Source organism: Carcharhinus amblyrhynchos, chromosome 11 (genome assembly GCF_965287045.1).
Source record: "Carcharhinus amblyrhynchos chromosome 11, sCarAmb.v2.hapA, whole genome shotgun sequence".
Taxonomy (NCBI): domain Eukaryota; kingdom Metazoa; phylum Chordata; class Chondrichthyes; order Carcharhiniformes; family Carcharhinidae; genus Carcharhinus; species Carcharhinus amblyrhynchos.
In genome coordinates, this window is record NC_137334.1 from 58,592,516 (window position 1) to 58,610,106 (window position 17,591).

A 17,591-nucleotide genomic window follows, 5' to 3' on the forward strand; every position below is an offset into this window, starting at 1 on the left:
ATTTGGATGGTACTTCAGAAAAGAAGGCATGACTATCAACTAATGGAAGAACAGCCAGAGAATTTGGTCCTCACATTATGATGCTAAAATTATTTTACAAGAAATAAAATGAATACTTCAGCTGCAAACACATTGGCAAATTTGTGTTGTGCATTCTGTAGAAAAAAAATCATTTATAAATGGATAATGAATTATTACAATGCTCTGGTGATGTGCAGGCCTTTTTTAAACAGCATAGCAAGAACAAAAGCAGAACACAGTGGGCGGGATTTTATGGCCTTGCTCCTCCCAAAACCAAGGTCAATTGACCTTTCCATGCTCCACCCCTTACCCGCTCCAATTCCTGTGGTGGGCATGCCAGTAAAATTCTGGCCAATATTTAATCCATGGAAATACTTAGGAATACAGTAAATTTTCTTTGACACTCATTTTAAAAGAAAGTAGGAACTGCTTGTCAGAATAAAAGTTTCATTTTAATTTTAAAACCTATTAAAGTCATTTCTCAGACATCATTCATGGGTTGGCTACATTCATGTAGTGATTGATATGCTATATTGGTCATGATATGGACTCATACCCAAACAATTATTTTTGGATTAAAGCCCATTTTGACAATAAACCAAGATGATTAGAATGCCAGATTTATAAAGAAGTAATCAAGTAACAATTTGGTAACAGTAAAGAATGTCAGTTCCATTGCTACAATACATGTTATATTAATGTATTCTGTACTAACAATTACATATTGAAACACAAAACCTCTATTTATGTGATCATTTGTAGCATGTTTGAGAAAATAAAGATGTAATACAGTGAGTGAATTCAAAATATCTTAACAATGCTTGATACCTAAAATTACATAGTACATCCAGCATCGCTTTGCACAAGGAAGTCACAATCATGTCCCTTCACACACAATATCCATCAACATTTACTTCAAAGCACAGTTCTTAAATTGCAAAAAAAAAGTACACGTCCAAATCTGCACAACTTCACTTCAAAGTATGAAATCAGGTTGTTTTGCCACTAGTTTCAATGTTCATTTTTATCATTTAAGAATCAATCTCTTGGCAAACATTGTGCTTTATTACTCATGGCATGCAATGATCTTAATACCACTTCAATGTCTTTTTTTTAAATCACTCGTTGAGCGGAGACCATTTTCTTGTGAATCTCTCTCTTGAACTGTGTAGCTTCTAGTAATGCAATGTTGACATTGTTCTGGTAATTCTGCCATTAAGAGATGTGCATCATAAAATACCAATTCCACATGGGTGAAATGGATAAAATCAGCCAACTGTCTTGTCTGAACGTCACCATTCAATGCCACTTTCCTTGGTCCGAGGCACATTGTACATTAACTAAGTATATTTGCAGAACTCTGGTGGTCACTCCTCAGCCCGCACTGTATTTATTGTTCCCAAGTTCTGGGTGGGCTGATGGTTTTGGAGATTAAAGTGTAATTCGAGCACAGTGGTGTTTCAGTTTGCAGGGCAGCACACCCTTGTTGAGTTGATAAAACTCCACAAGCTGGATAAGATCAGTAAATTTGGTGTGTCCTTCATCCAAGGAATAATACAACTCTCCATCTTCTTCTAGCTGCATTGATTACATAGCAGTTTATGAAATAGTTCCAATGCTGTTGTGTGCATTCAACAGTTTCTGTATAATTACTCAACCCTGTTATTTTGTATCCTTTCATAATTGTCATTCGGCAGTAACTTAAATGAAACAATTATCAGTGTTGGAACACCAAGCTTTTTTTGGCACAAGACATAACATGGTGCACATAAACAACTCATTTGCAAATTATATGCATTTCTTATCACTTCCAAAACTCACAATTATGCCAAGTCAACTGTATGAGGCAAATGCCACTGACTACCTGTCAATAATTTTGGAGTCATATGCAAATACACCGTTTAAAGTGTATTGGGCTGTAACTTCCTGGAAGAGGCAATCAGCAGCACTGACTTACCTGCACCTAATTTCTAAAGCAACTGTCTCGACTAATTTTTCTGACTCAGGCAGTGAAGCTGTTAAAAAGGCATAGGGGGTCCATGGTCTTATCAGTACAGTCAGAGCATAAAAACAAGTACATTATGCTAAACTTTTGTAAGACATTGGTTTGGCCCAGTTGGAGTCTTGCTGTCAGGCCTGGGTGCCACACCTTAGCAAGGATGTCATGGACTTTGAGTGAGTGCTAGGAGAAATGCTGGAATGGCAACAGCGATGAATGGTTACATGGGGAGACAAGAGAAACATATTTTTTTCCCCCTTGGAGCAGGGACTGTTAAAGAGAGGGTCTGTGACCAGAAGGGATAGATGCAAGATAAATTGGCAACAAGAGTTGACAAGGATTTTTTCTTTCTCTACACAGTAAAATATGATGATCCGGAATGTGCTGCCTGCCAAGAGTGGTGGAAGCAGAGTCAATAATAGTTTTCAAAAGGGAATTGGATAAATAAATACTTAAACAGGAAATATTTACAGACCTTATGGGAAGGAGCAGGGGTGTGGAACTAATTAGATAGCTCTTTCAAACAGCCAGCATTGGCATGAGGAGCTCATGACCTCCCCCTATGCTGTATCATTCCCTGATATTTGTACAAAGGAATCATAAGACAACCATACTAAAGGGCATTCCATTCACAACAAAATGTATTGTTGTGATGTATTATTCCTATAATATTTAAAAACTGACATGATACTGTCAAATCTTAGTGTCATTAATAAAAATACCCTTCCAATAACTTGCACTTTAAAAAAGTCTTAACAAGGTGAGTTTAAAACAAAGTCAGAACAAATAATTATTTCATAAAATACTTTGGTGATACGGGGCAGCAAAAAGAATTTTTGGTTATTTCTTGGTCAGATTTCCTCATTTGTGTCAAAAGTAAAGCATGCTTTACTCATTCCAAATTAATCCCTTCCTTGTCGTCTGCTGACAGAGTAATTTATTGTCCACAGCCATTCTGGTTCTCACCGAATTTTTTTCTCTCTCCATTTTATGACATATTTCTGGTGCATAATTGAGGCAAGGAATTTTTGTTTTAAGAAAATAAAGCCAGAAGACACTGCCATGGGTATTCCTAAAATTGCCTCCCCTCCACTTAGTTCCCATGAATTTCTGGGTGCTCCTGCAATATGCTTGCCAAGTTCCAAGTATTCAGTTTCATTAACAACTGCTCCAGCTGGGAACTATTTTAGCAGCCACATCCATAGCCTCATGTGTCTTGATTCATATATCCCCAAGGCTGAAAGGCCTTATGTACGTGACTCCAGGCTGTGATTGTGCACAAAGCTTTTTCTACAGCAACAATGACTGAAATGCATCACGTGGAAATTTACCTCCAGTCAGTAAAGTAGAAATATTCTACGATAGTAATACGGATTTTTTGAGGGAACAATAGGACTGGACCGGACAGCACAACAACAGGAATAAATTAGGAAAGAAAGGTGGATCTGGTTTAGAAATGCTGCACATTTATTTAAATGCTAATATCTTATACTAGGTAAAATAGCTAATGAGGTGTTGGGGAAGGCAGTTGTAGATCATGAATGGAAGTTATAAGCTATCAGCAACTAGGTGAATTGAGATGATAATAAAGCAAGTTTCTATAAATATATTCAGATAAAATAAAAACAGCGCAGTCATTGAAAGACTCCAAAAGGTAATTCTATCAACTGACCAATACAGAATAAATTCTTTTCTGATTCATGGTGTCGATCATATGAAACCTCCCATCATAAAGGTGAATTTTTGGTGTGGAGATAAGGAAGAAAATAGTCAAATAAATGGTATTTCAAGACATGGAGCTCACTAGGAGCAAGAGGAAGACAAGGCACCAGATTCAGATGAACATCATACAAGGCTTTTTAATTTAATTAGCAGAGCAACATACGGGAGAGAGTGGTGCAGAGCTGGACTAATAATCCAGTAGCCTAGGCTACTGGAACCATTTGAAATCCCACTTGTTCAAATGGCAGTTGGTGGAACTTAATTAATAAAATCAGGAATTGAAAGCTAGTCTCAGCAGTGGTGACCATGAACAATCATTGTAAAAACTCATCTGGTTCACTAATATCATTTAGGGAAGGAAATCTTCTGTCCTTACCCAAATCAGGTCTACATACATGACTCCAGATAGGCAGATGGGGTGAGGCAGCCTAAAATCCACTAACTTTGGCTTGTGGGACTGTAAAATCCCACCCTTTGTTTGAATTCAAACTGCAGCCCACGGGTAAATTAAAGATAAAAACCATTTGGATAGATTGGGGTGGGGGAGTGGTGGAGAGGGGTGGGATTTTCTCATCCTGCCCACAACACAAAGGTCCACTGATCTCGGGTGGGATTTTCCAATTTTGGGGCGAGCACAGCTGGAAAATCCCACTCATGGCTACATCTTGATTCTGTTTTCAGTACTAGAAGAGTACTCAAAGTGGAGACATTGCAGTAAAAAACAAACCGGCACCTAACCTAGGACATCTAGCCCATGAGCAGAGATGGAATACCATTGGCTTGTTTACTTTGAAGAAAAGATTTGTGTGAGATATTGAGCAACAAATTCAGAAAGAATTAGATTGACAGTTGAGAGTTGGTATTTGAAAATTATTAAATTTGACACTGGTCAGGTGAATTTGAGCTTTTTTTTGGTTCTCTAATTCTATTCCTTATTGTTCTTGGCAACTGTTAAGAATGCAAAGCTTCTGTATTCCTAGAAATATTAGTTTTATTTTGGCTACTTCTAGATATGGAGACATTTGATGCCTTGCAGAGTGATCAACACTTAACACTAGCACAATTCCTTAGAAAGTAGCATGCATTTTTTCAAAGCTGCATATATTATTACCTCCAGCATCTACTGAACAACTAAGGACCCTTGGGTCACAATTTACGAATGGCATAAGATGCAGTTTGTAGAATTAATGTTGAAGAGATAGAATTTTTTTTGCTCTTTCAAAGTCATCACATTAAAATGACAGATTTTGTCATGATGCAATCATATATTGTCAAACACACACGCATGCATAATCTATTCATGTAAATAATTCCCACTGAAATTTTACTCTTACTACTTACCGGAACAATCTGAAAATGTCTGATCTTCTGACAATGGCATAGTGACAAAACAAAACTTTTCAGATTACTCTGACTGTCCCGCAGTAAGAACATCCTACATCAGATGCAAAGAAGAAAATCAGATCTCTGTATATGCATTGGGTTTTTACACATTATTGCTTAACTGACATTACCAAAGACTTTTCACCAATTCCATTGCCCGAACATTTAATCCAAATCAGTGTGCGCAAAGACATGGTACTTTAGTCAACCCAGAGCTAAAATTTAACCCAGCATCCTACACCAATTACAGCATAGTTGTGATCTCCTGGCAGATTGTTGGTGCAAAGTAAAGTTATTTAATTCTACCCCCATTTGTATGGGTTTGCATTTAAGTAGCTTGATGCTGAAACTGGATGATCAAGATAGAAACACACTCCAATTCTCATCACTGGAATCCTTTATCTTGAATGCAATAATTACATCTTCACCCCCATAACAAGTAACTGTTAAGTTTTGATTGACATGGGAGCCAAAGGACAAGAAAGAGGAGTTGAAGCCACAATTCAGACCAGCCACAAACTTAGCAAATGGCACAGCCATTGTAATCAAAAACCACAAAATGTATCCGAATTGCAAATTTTTGCTGGTTTCAAGATAAAGGTTTTTATAAATCAAACTAGCTGGAAACACTTGCTGTTATCATTATACAAGAATTAGCATTTGAAGTGAATTATGGCAATAATGTCCCATCTAATCAGAAAACTTCTTTAAAGACTGATGCTTACCCATCCACAAGACCTTGTTGTTCTATTAGTTTTTGAGCTTCATCTCTGGAAAGTCGGTGATGAAACCATAGCTGCATCCGGTGAATAGCTAAAGTTATAAAGGCAAAATAGAAATCCTAAAAGTGATTTACCTAAATGATGACGCATTTATTATAATTTTATGTCTGAAAAGTAATCTGACCCACCATAACCACAACCGAATTGGCAAAAGTTTTAACTTTGTTTGAATTACAGCAAATAGTCTTCAGTCCTTTAACATGATCCACTAATACACACTTTTAAAACCATCGGCAAACATCTTTCACTTAAAATTAACTGACACCAATAATTTATCTGAATTCTCCAAAATTGTCTTTTGCAATACAGAGTAATATTGAGACAACCTTGACATGGAGTAGTGCTCTGCGACGTGGTTGGACTTCCATATGCGTTCAAACGATGGCAACTTCTCCTCTGTTAATACAAGAATTTAAGTTTAAAAGTATCAATTTCATTATTCAGCACATTTAATTTGAATTTTAAGTATCAACTGATTTGTGCGCTATTTGCCTTTTACCCTGGAGTTGTACTGGAATCCTACATTTTCTTACAACAATTAGAGTATGCATTCCAAAATCTGGGCCAGAATTTCATCATTCTGCCTGCCATGGGAATCGGAAAGGTCCGCTGACTTCAGGCGGGATTTTATTATTTCAGGATGAGCAAGGCCATAAAAATCCCAATTGTTCATCGAAATTAGTGCATTTTGATTTTAGAAGTACTATTTATGGTAGTTCCCACTGGTGAAAGATAGTTGCACTATCATTGCTCAGTAGGATCCAACATGTGAATGGGTAAATAATATTAATAACGCACTGCAAAATATTCTCAACTGGTCCTAACTGGTTATTTGTAAGGCATCCCACAGTTATTGCACTGCTGAGCAGTGCCACTCAATTTTCACCAACAATCAGCTGAACAGTTCGCTACTCGAAATTCTGCTTTTGATTAAGAGCAATGAATGGAGTAAAGTTCTAAGCGGCATATACAAGAATGAAAGATTGAGGGATTATTTAAGAAATAAACAATGCCCATTTACTTGTGCAATAGCCATAAAAGGTGTTGGTAAACAGAAAATAAACAGAAAAATATTCAGGTCAGGCAGCCTTGTGAAAGGAACATGGACCTGAAATGTCAGCTGGCTGACTTCTGTCTGAATTTATATCATACCTAATCACAGTTTTCAAATGTACTAAAACACTTTGCATACAATTGAAAAGCAACCACTAATTTTGTATAGATAACCAATCAGCTGTTTGCATTGCAGCTGAATTTATGCAACATTGTCAGTTATATTTTTTTTTAAAAATCACAAAACAGTATTCATCAGGGCCTGTTATCTTCTGTTACACTGAACAGTTAATTACACTGATCATTTAGGGCTAATGACCAAAATCAATCACTATAAGCAGGATTTTCTTGTACAGTTGGTGATTAAAATGTAGTTGCAACAGATTAATTATAGGAAATAAGATTCATTGATATAGGTAATGGTACACTTCAAATTATTCTCCAAATTATTTTCCCTATCAAAGTTTTTTTTAAAAACCGCACTTGTAAGCAACAATGCAAACCAATATTTTACCCGCCATGCCAATGCCTCCTCAGCAGCAACTGTAAGCGCCTCTGTGGGGTTTTCAATTACTCTTCCCTTGTGTCCAGAGAAGTCCATAGCTACCAATGAATTTTCAGAGATGCTTCTCTATGAGGGTGAAAGAAACTATTTCAAAAACATTTTGAACGATGTTTAAAAACCGTTTTATTTGAAAGAAATCAGAAAGTCTGCAAAATCCACACTGGATATTTTTCAGGCTGGAGGAAGATTTGTACTGGTGACCCCCAGGGGTCAGTATTGAGACCCTTTGCTTTTCCTGATATACATATACATTAATGATCTAGATCCTGGTGTGTTGGGGACAGTTTCAAAGTTTGCATGTAACACAAAACTTGGAAGTAATGTAAAATGTGAAGACAACAATGGAGAACGTCAGAAGGACACAGGCAAGTTGGAGGAGTGGGCAGCTAGATGGCAGATGAAATTCAATATGAGAAGTGTGAGGGAATAAATTGTCTCTCATGTTCCTCCTCTCACAAGAGAAAATAAGGGGTAAAATTTTTAAAGGTGCGCAGGAGCAGAGGGACTTGGGTGTGTATGTGCGTAAGTCATTAAAGGTGGCAGGATAGGTGGAGAGAGCAATTAATAAAGCATATTGTATTCTGGGCTTTATTAATAGATGCATAGAGTACAAAAGCAAGGAGATAATGCAGAACTTATACAAGACACTATGTCTTGTATAAGTTCTGCACAAGTTAAACCTCAGCTGGATTAGTGTATGGTTCTGGCTGCCACACTGTAGGAAGAATGTGAATGCAGAGAGAGTGCCAAAGAGGTTTTCAAGAATGGTTCCAGGGATGAGAAAATTCAGTTGTGAGAATAGATTGGAGAGGTTGGGACTGTTCTCCTTAGAGATTTGATGGAGATATTCAAAATCATGAGGGGGCTGGACAGAATAAATGGGGGAAACTGTTCCCACTCATAAAAGGATCAAGAACGCGCAGGCACAGATTTAAAAGAAACAAATGTGATGTGAGGTAAAATGTTTTCACACAACAAATGGTTCAGGGCTGGAAGTGTGACAAGACAGGTTCAATTGAGGTATTCGAGAGTGCATTAGATGACTCCTTGAAGAGGAACTGTGTGCAGGGGAATGGCACTAAGTCATGACGTTCATTTTAGACAGCCAGTGCAGACACGATGGGCCAATTGACTTCCTGTACTGTAACAATTCTGAGATATTCATTCATGTATCATTAATGCAAGTTCAAGATAGCATAGCTTCAAAAGAAAACAAAATAGAAACTTCAGTTAAATATACTTACTGAAAGTGAAATAAAACAAAGGAATTAAATCTTTATTGGAAATGGGAAAACTGCAATTAAATAAAATTATGATTTTTTTTATTAGCATTATGCTAGTTTTGTACTTTAGTACGACATAAAAAGTCAACTTTCTTCATAACGAGTTGTTAAACTAAATTCAGTATACTTGGTTATTCATGCCTTCAAAAGTTACTGAATCAAAGGAATTGAATTACTAAAGAAGGGAATTGACAACCAGTACCAATACTGACACAATGGGCCTAGTGGTCTATTTCTGTGCTCTATGGTTCTATGATTCTATATGTCTTCTGACCTACACTTGATCTCAGTCCAATGCTATGCCATTAGCTCTTGATGCATTTTGAAGTGACCTAGCATGGTATTCAAAGACCAAAGCAGCTAGGGTGAGCAATAAATGAGGTATCTCTTCTCATTAAAAAAAAATTGAAGTATAGACTCCGGCGAAACGTAAATTCCCCCAGAACGATGATACAGTTCCTTTTGTGCTCACTTGCCATCCTACCAATCTTTACATTCAACAGATGATTCTCCAACATCTCGAGTGTGATGCCAAATCCATTTTCTATGTCTTCTTCAGCATGTCAAAGGCACTGTTCCTTCTGTGACACCCTATTCCAGTGCTCAATCAATGTCAAAACCCCCTCAGCTTTCCAGGAAAATGCAGGAGATGAAACTCCAGCTCTTTTACCTCCTCACTTCCCATCATCCAAATCTCCAAACAATGCTTGCAGGCGAAACAGCAATTCACTTGGACTTTTCAATTTAGTATACTATACTCTGTGCGAGATGACAAAACCCAGATCGGGAACCTCTTTGCAGAATAGATCTGTTCAATCTGCAAGTGTGCCCTGAGCTTCAAGTCATTTATCATTTGGATTCTCTGCCTGATGCCAACTCTGTGTCCTCAACTTCCCATGCCATTCTGATGAAACTTAACATAATCTCAAGGAACAACACCTCATCTTTCTATTAAGCACTTTAAGGCCTTCCAGGTTAGGTGCCGAGTTCAACAATTTCAAATCATGACTTCACTTTCCATTTTCTTTTTTGTGCAGCATTTGTTGGTAATTCTACGTTTCTCCATTTACAACTTCTCTAGTGGCTGAGTTTTGATGGTAAAGTTCATTCTGTTTACTGCCACTTTAAAATTAAACTGGTCTAGGAAGTTCGAGCCAGCATACATTCTCATGCAACTGAGAACGAAGAACAATGAGTTACTAACAAATATTCTGTTGATGTCAGCGTGATGTGCCAACATGCTAATATTCATCTCGATTGAGGTTTTCTTCAATTCACCTATTTGAAACAACGACCCTGGATGAAATTCTCCAGCCTGCCAGCCGTGTGTTTCCCACTGGGAGGTGGCACGTTGTTTGTTAGTGGCAGGGGTCTCTGGCGCCACCGCCGTGAATGGGAATTCCCATTGATGTTGGGATACCCACAGGTGAGGGTGCGTCGCCGACAGGACCAGGGAATCCCGCCAGTATGAATGGCCATAGAATTCCGACCTTTCAGTTTTTCACCTATCTAGGCGTATTAATCTAGAAATGAACAATTAGGTCAACAGATCCTTGCAAGAAGATAAAATATTAAGTTTAGATGATTCACCTTAATGCATAAGTAATATTAACTCATACTCTATTATTTGTACTTTTATATCTTGAACTTCATACCATTGGTGATGAATTCAGTGAGGTGAGGCTTCCTCTCCTTTGCTGTGGTATTTTGTAGTTTTGGTACAGTTGTATTCCATACTGCAAAATAAAAAGATTATTCTTTGAAAGGGAGGAAAACCGTTTGAGGGGTTGAAATCAAAATAAGGTGACGGGAGGTGGCGGCGATGGGCATTATCATTAGAGTATTAATCCATAAACTCAGCTAATGTTCCGGGGACCCAGTTTCAAACCTTGCCACAGTAAATAGGGAAATTTGAATTTAATAAAAAACGTCTGGAATGAAGCGTCTACCAAAAAACCCATCTTGTTCACTAATGTCCTTTAGGGAAGGAAATCTGCTGTCCTTACCTGGTCTGAACCTTACTCCACAGCCAAAGCAGTGTGATTGACTCTCGGCTGCCCTTGGGCAACTGAGGATGGGCAATAAATGCTGGCCGGCCAGCAGTGCCCACGTTTAATGAATTTGAAAAGGCCTCATATTTGTGCATCATCCTTAACCCAATAACTCAACACATCTCCTTGAAATGAGAAATACAAATTTGAAATTAACATTAGTATGCAAATGCAAACTGTGTCCACAACAGACTGAAAGTATCAATGCTGAAAGATACCAGAAGGTACAATTAACACACAGTGGCTTAGTGATTAGCATACTACCTCACAGGTTCGATTCCGGGCTTGGGTCACTGAAGAGTATGCACGCTCTCCTTGTGTGAGTTTCCTCCAGGCACACCTGTTTCCTCCCACAGTCCGAAAGACATGCTGGTTCAGTGCACTGACCATACTAAATTCTCCCTCAGTGTACCCAAACAGGCATTGGAGTGTGGCAACTAGCGGATTTTCAGAGTAACTTCATTGCATTGTTAATATAAACCTACTTGTGAAACTAATAAACTAAAAGCTGAACATAATTACTAGGTGTGCATCCTATCTAAATTTTTGGGCACATTTTTTTCACTTTTCCTGAGAGCATAGTATAAATGATGTAAGATAACATGGGAATAGGAAAATGGGAGATAGTGAGTGGGATTCTCCAATCTTGTTCACCCAACCACCACTGTTAGCAAAAATGGTGAATTTGGCACTCAGCCAAAACTCCCCCTCACTGCAGCGGGACCAGAGAATCCCAACCACAGTGAGGCAGAGAATTCCAGCCATGTACATTAGCACAGAAAAATGACATATACAATTCTATCTGAACAGAATGATGACACGAACATCTCAGAAAACCAAGTGTCATCAATTAAGTATTAGAGTTCACTTCTGTCATAATTGCTCAACATTTTATATGCAGTTGATGGACAGAAAAAATATACAACATTGAATCTTGCTGTTTAAGACAATTCAAAAAATCAATTTCTCTGACACAAAGGAAGACTCCCCCAAAGTCCTGAGGCAACTCTTTCATCATACATTCATTATCTGACGATCCAGGGACTGGAAAGTTTGGCCTTTTGTTTTCTTTAGATAGTGAAAGCAATAGTTCACCTTGTAACCCTTCTTTTTCGTCCTTGCCCTCCCACTTATTGTCCTCCAAAATATCACCTATAGGCAATAAATAATTACAGCTTCTGTTCCCCACAAGACAAGTAATAGAAATAAGCATAAGATTGTGTCTTGGTTTCTTTTTGCTCCAAAGACTCCAGCAAGTGTCTTATTTTGTACGGGCTGATAGGGCGGGTTGGGTGTTCAAGACCCAATATCAAGAGTCCAACTAGAAGCAACAACTGAGTGGGAGGTGGGGTGGAGACTGGGGGGGTCAAGAAACCTGGTGATTAAAGTGTAAAACAGTACAGTGTCTGTCAACAATACTGAAATCAGCACTGAAGAATCAGTTGATAGCTCTCAGATTTGAGTAAACTAATAGGCATTGCACAGTTATAGTCAATACTCATCTCAGTCTGACAATAGTCTCAGTGTTATGTACCAGTTAAACGTGCATAATTTAGGGACGGACTGTTTTCAATCAAGTATTGGTCTGGTTTAACTAAGCAATTAAGGCAGACGGAGGCTGAGCTTCTAGCTACAGTGAAAACAACAAGTCCCTGAAGATGCTGAAAATCTGAATTAAAACTGCAGGAACAAAGCAAACATTCCGGTCTGTGACTTTCCAGGACTGCTGAGCATTTCCAGCATTTTCTGTTTCTATTTTTGTTGCTCACCATGTTGTTTTATATTTTTCAAATTTGTTCTTATTTGTGCAATGCTACACCATTATATTCTGTTGGGTTAAGTCGAAGAAATAGCCTTTGGTGTAGAGCTTCAAAAACTTGTTGGAAGTCAAGGTACTATATGGAACTTGTCACTTTTTTGACACAGCCATTTCCTCAAAAATGTCAGGATTAGTCAAATAGATTGTTATGATGGCCACAAAAGTCAGGAGGATTGTCAATACATATCATCATGGACTTTGTGGAGTATGAGCTGCCTTATTGAACAAGCGGAGACTCACTGAATGTGCAGTCAGGGGAGGTTTTTAAACCTGTTACTCTACTTGGACCATTGTTATAGGTCCCGAGGTGAAGACTCCCTGACTGTAAGCTCCTGGTACAGCCCTTTCCTTTAGTACACGATGAAGGGCATTGCAAAACTAACATTTGGCTAAATTACTACTATAGACCCTTAGGCTTCTGAATGTGTGTTGACTGCATTATCATTTGACAGATATTCTTCAACTTATCCTAGGTAATAAATAAAAATCTATTGTTTAAACACAACCACAAGGTCTGTGGTTGCTGAAGATTGTTGTTGCCTTTGTTGAAAATGTTAGGGAATGCAAGGACCCACAACGTTACTGGGAGAACTTCCTGCCCTCCTGAATATTCTGTCAAAGTTTCTCTCTCAATCAATAGCCAACAAAATAGGTTAACTGGCCATTAGTTGCTGTTAGTGGGAACGGCCATGTTTCCCTACATAACAATTACTGCACAGCTCAGTAATGTAACAGTCAAAGATATTTCTGAAACATGAGAAAGGATTCTATATAAATGCAAGTGTTTCATTTTAAATTTTCTCAGCTCACTTGTCATTACCTCACAAATCACTTCAGTTATTTCAGCTTCATTGGTCTGTTAAGATTAACAAATTCTCCAAGCCAGTATCTTCAAAATTATACAAGCATTCAATATTTCTATTTAAATAAACAAGTACAGAACACCATACATAGATTGAATTAGACACCATGTACAGTTCTAGGACAAGTGTTTTCTGCATATATTACTTCTCATACTCTCAGTAAAGAAGGACTTCTGTCAGCAGGATTTTACTACCTTTACCAAATCTGTGACAAAACAAGAAACTGAAACAAACAGGTTATAGTTTACTGCCATATTTAAACTGTTTACATTCTCAAGAAACAAATACATGTAGTCTTCAATTTGACTCTCAAAAGCAGTTTAGTAAAAAGCTGAAGTCTTTTTGGCCAAGCAGATTCCAAGTAACCAGCTATCAATTAATATCAATTTCAGATAGGCCGACTACAATGGATTCTCACCCTCTCATATTTAATCAATTCCAAATTGTTTGGCTTTATTTCCTTCCCACAGCAAGTAATCCATATTATATTCCCAACACCGAATGAAGTTTGCATTCAGCCCCTCAAATATGTTCCACCATTCAATTAGATCATGGTAGATCAGTACCTGCACTCCATTTACCCACATATGCTGTATTTTAAAACAACCAACCAAAATGGAGGTGACTCAAGTACTTTTGACAAGATCAGCCTGTATTGTGGATTGTGTTGTGAGGTGTTGGATACAGTTTGGTATGTTCTAATGAAGTCTTCATAGTATGAGGTAAGTTAACTCTATGTTACCATTACGTATTAGAATTATGGGCCTTGAGATGATCCAAGTAGAAATCAGCACCAGATTGTTGCTACTCTGTACCTACTTTAATTGCACTACATTTCTTAAGTGCCTATCTCTCCTGACCTTCCTGACTGGGACTGGGTGAGATCCAGACAGTGCAGCAGGTCTCTGGGTACAGCATTGGAGTCCAAAAAAATTATGATGAAAAAGAACACATCCCCTCTCCCTTTTTTCCCCCCCAGCACTGGCTGCAGGGTTAAAATGGCTAACTGAGTCCTACTGGATGCAATAATGTTACCATTCATTGCTGTCCAAGTGATGAGACAAGGACCTGGGCCCTGGCTCACACTCCCCAACAAATGAGAATTTCAACATCTGAATCAGTTATTAAATGTGCTGACTTCAAGAAAAATGTACAAAATAAACTAATCCAATCAAAATGTAAACCTTGTTATATTGAGAATTCAGCTAACAAAAGGTTGAGGTGCAACCTGAATCATAAATGTGATGGTTTTAAGATATTTCAAAGTAATTAGGCAAACTTACGCACCAAATTGTATTTAGTCAAGTTGGGGTATAGTAAGCAGAATGTATTCAATGCATAATGGATATGTTCACATGTGCACACACAAAAAAACTGCTAGAGAATAAAGAAACTCAAACTAGACTATCTTTAATTATTTCACAAATAAGTATATATTTTAAAAGAATGCAGTTTTTATAAAGATAAAATAGATCAATCTTCCGCATGTTAAGAGCAATACTAATACTATTACCTTAAAAAGTCGAATCACTGTCACCCAGCATGTCCTACTCTGTTCATCTTCAGCACAAAGTAACTTCAGATCTCTGGGACCTCCTGATTTGTGAAGCTGGAAGGCCACAGCAAATTGTTTAGGATTAATGCATGCCTTAACAATAATACCTGTTGGAATTAAAAAAAGAAATCACTAAAAACACCTCTAAATTAAATCCTGTTCCTTTTATCACCTTCAATCCATTTGTGTTCAGCTAGCTGACACTTTAAATGCACCAAGTAAATCCCTATGGGAGAAGTAACTTTTTGAAAATTGGTGGATAGACTTAGCCTTTGTTTTGTGTTGTACCTCAACATGCACACTGCACAATACAGAAGGGGCTATTACTTAATCCTTAGTTTCAGTTTGGGGAAAAAGACACGCGTCCAAATTACACTATCTATTCACAACAAGAACTCAATCCAACAGGAAGGATATGTACCTTGATGCAGAATCCAAAATTTGTTGGCGCTCCATACATCTTCCTTCCTGATAACAGTGTGTAAACATTGCTTTCACTGAACTCAGCAACAAACTGTAAATGTCTTGGTTCCTGCAATTAGGAGAGGAAAAGTTAATGCACAATTAAGAAATGAATACATTTTAAATGACAAGGACCTTGACTGTTAACCTAAAGTTTTCAACCTATAACCGATGACCAGAACCATGAAATGGTAGGTACAGGGGAACAGGTATTGCTGCTTTAACAAGGTGTGAAATGCTTACAGAATTGATCAAGATAGGCACCAGGGTGAATAGACATCCTTGTAATTGATTCCTATGGTGTTGCAAAATGTTAATGTTTAATGGCTTGCTATAGTGGTTGCTACCATGAGTGTGAGCTGAGTAAGTATTGAGGCCTGAATATAAAATCACAAGGGATGCATGGCTTCTAACCAGAAGGATATTGGCCCAAATTGCCCAGTCAGTCATGAAGCAGGAGTGCACACCGCTGACCATATTTAAAATTGTGGCCTTGTTTTAACGCTGGAGCCTTTGGACCTTCCAGTCTCAGCTCCAGCTCCATGTTCGGATGGTGAGTGATTTGGAGGGCAGCCTCCAGTTGGCAGAGTTGCCATGTACCTGTGGCCCTTGTTCTTCTAGATGGCAGCGGTTGTGGGTCTGGAAGGTGGTGCCTAAGAAATCCTTAGTGAGTTCCTTCTGTACATCCTATAGATAATACACATTGCAGTCATTGTGCATTGATGGTGGAGGAATTGAATGTGGAAGTGGTGCCAATTAAGTGGGCTGCTTTATGCTGGATGGAGCAGAGTGAGCATTGTCAGGGGTGCAGGAAAGGGAAACACAGTCAAAAACATTGGAGGGTTGAGCAATCTGTAAGGGAGAGAAGTGAACATTGTCAGAGTCAGAGCATGAGTGTTGTTCTGGGAGAGAGTGGTTGTGTTTTGTTTTCTTGACTTATCCAGAACAGATCCTACTGTTAATCACTGACATAAACCAGAGATTAATGGGACAATGGTTGGGTAAATTTCTATCTGAGTGTTGAGCATCAAGCAATAATCTCTAACACTTGAGGTCTGTGTCAGAGACATTCTCAGGAGGTGCTCAGACAGCATAACTTTACCTATTGTAAATTTAAATTTTCTGGGTACACACCATGCATGTGCACTGTTCAGAACTTCCACAGGATGCCATCACACAACGTCTCAATGTTCTCTACTTGAACCATTGGAAGATTCTGCTCATTATCTCCCCCTCTCAATTATTTTCTCAATGCAACCTTTGAGGCAAAATATGGCACTTTTTAAAAAAATTAGCATCACAAATAGGCTTACATTAGCACTGCAATGAAGTTAATGTGAAAATCCCTCATTTTAGTTTGAACAAAAAGTTTTCATTTCTGACGCAGTGGCAACAAGTTTTACTTAAAAGCGTTTGCTGGAACATACATTGTGATCAATCATTTTAAATATTGCATGGTGCTCTTGGGAAACAGTTAGACATTCACATCTACAAAGTCTGGTGAAACAAAAACAAAATAATGATTTACTGGGTATAGAATTACCAATTTGCTATGAATTATCTATCTATCTCCAAGCTATAAAAGTGAATTCAATAAATGATACTTTGCGGGCTGACAATAAAAACGAATGATGTGGGTATGCCAGCGTTGGACTGGCGTAAACACAGTAAAAAGTCTGACAACACCAGGTTTTAGTCCAACCTATTTATTTGATAATATACTCACAGACAACACCAGGTTTTAGTCCAACCTATTTATTTGATAATATACTCACAGACAACACCAGGTTTTAGTCCAACCTATTTATTTGATAATATACTCACAGACAACACCAGGTTTTAGTCCAACCTATTTATTTGATAATATACTCACAGACAACACCAGGTTTTAGTCCCCACACCCCCACTTCTTGCTTTCAGACAACCACACAACCTCAAACAGACCATTGTTCGCAGCAAACTACCCAGCCTTCAGGAGAACAGTGACCACAATACCACACAACCCTGTCACAGCAACCTCTGCAAGACATGCC

At 38.1% G+C, this 17,591-nt stretch overlaps 1 protein-coding gene across 2 annotated transcripts in view; it reads right to left on the reverse strand.

Moving 5' to 3' along the window:
* Positions 1–477: 477 nt before the first annotated feature.
* grb14 (growth factor receptor-bound protein 14) overlaps positions 478–17,591 on the reverse strand; it is a 93,543-nt gene continuing 76,429 nt past the window's right edge. For both annotated transcript variants that reach the window (XM_080199174.1, XM_080199173.1), the window contains exons 6-13: positions 15,518–15,628; positions 15,055–15,150; positions 10,464–10,544; positions 7,475–7,591; positions 6,234–6,303; positions 5,851–5,938; positions 5,084–5,177; positions 478–1,599 (exon numbers count right to left, since the gene is read on the reverse strand). In XM_080199174.1, the coding sequence (XP_080055300.1) occupies positions 1,453–1,599; positions 5,084–5,177; positions 5,851–5,938; positions 6,234–6,303; positions 7,475–7,591; positions 10,464–10,544; positions 15,055–15,150; positions 15,518–15,628 (804 nt within the window). In that variant the 3' untranslated portion in view covers positions 478–1,452. The remainder of the gene's footprint in view (positions 1,600–5,083; positions 5,178–5,850; positions 5,939–6,233; positions 6,304–7,474; positions 7,592–10,463; positions 10,545–15,054; positions 15,151–15,517; positions 15,629–17,591) is intronic.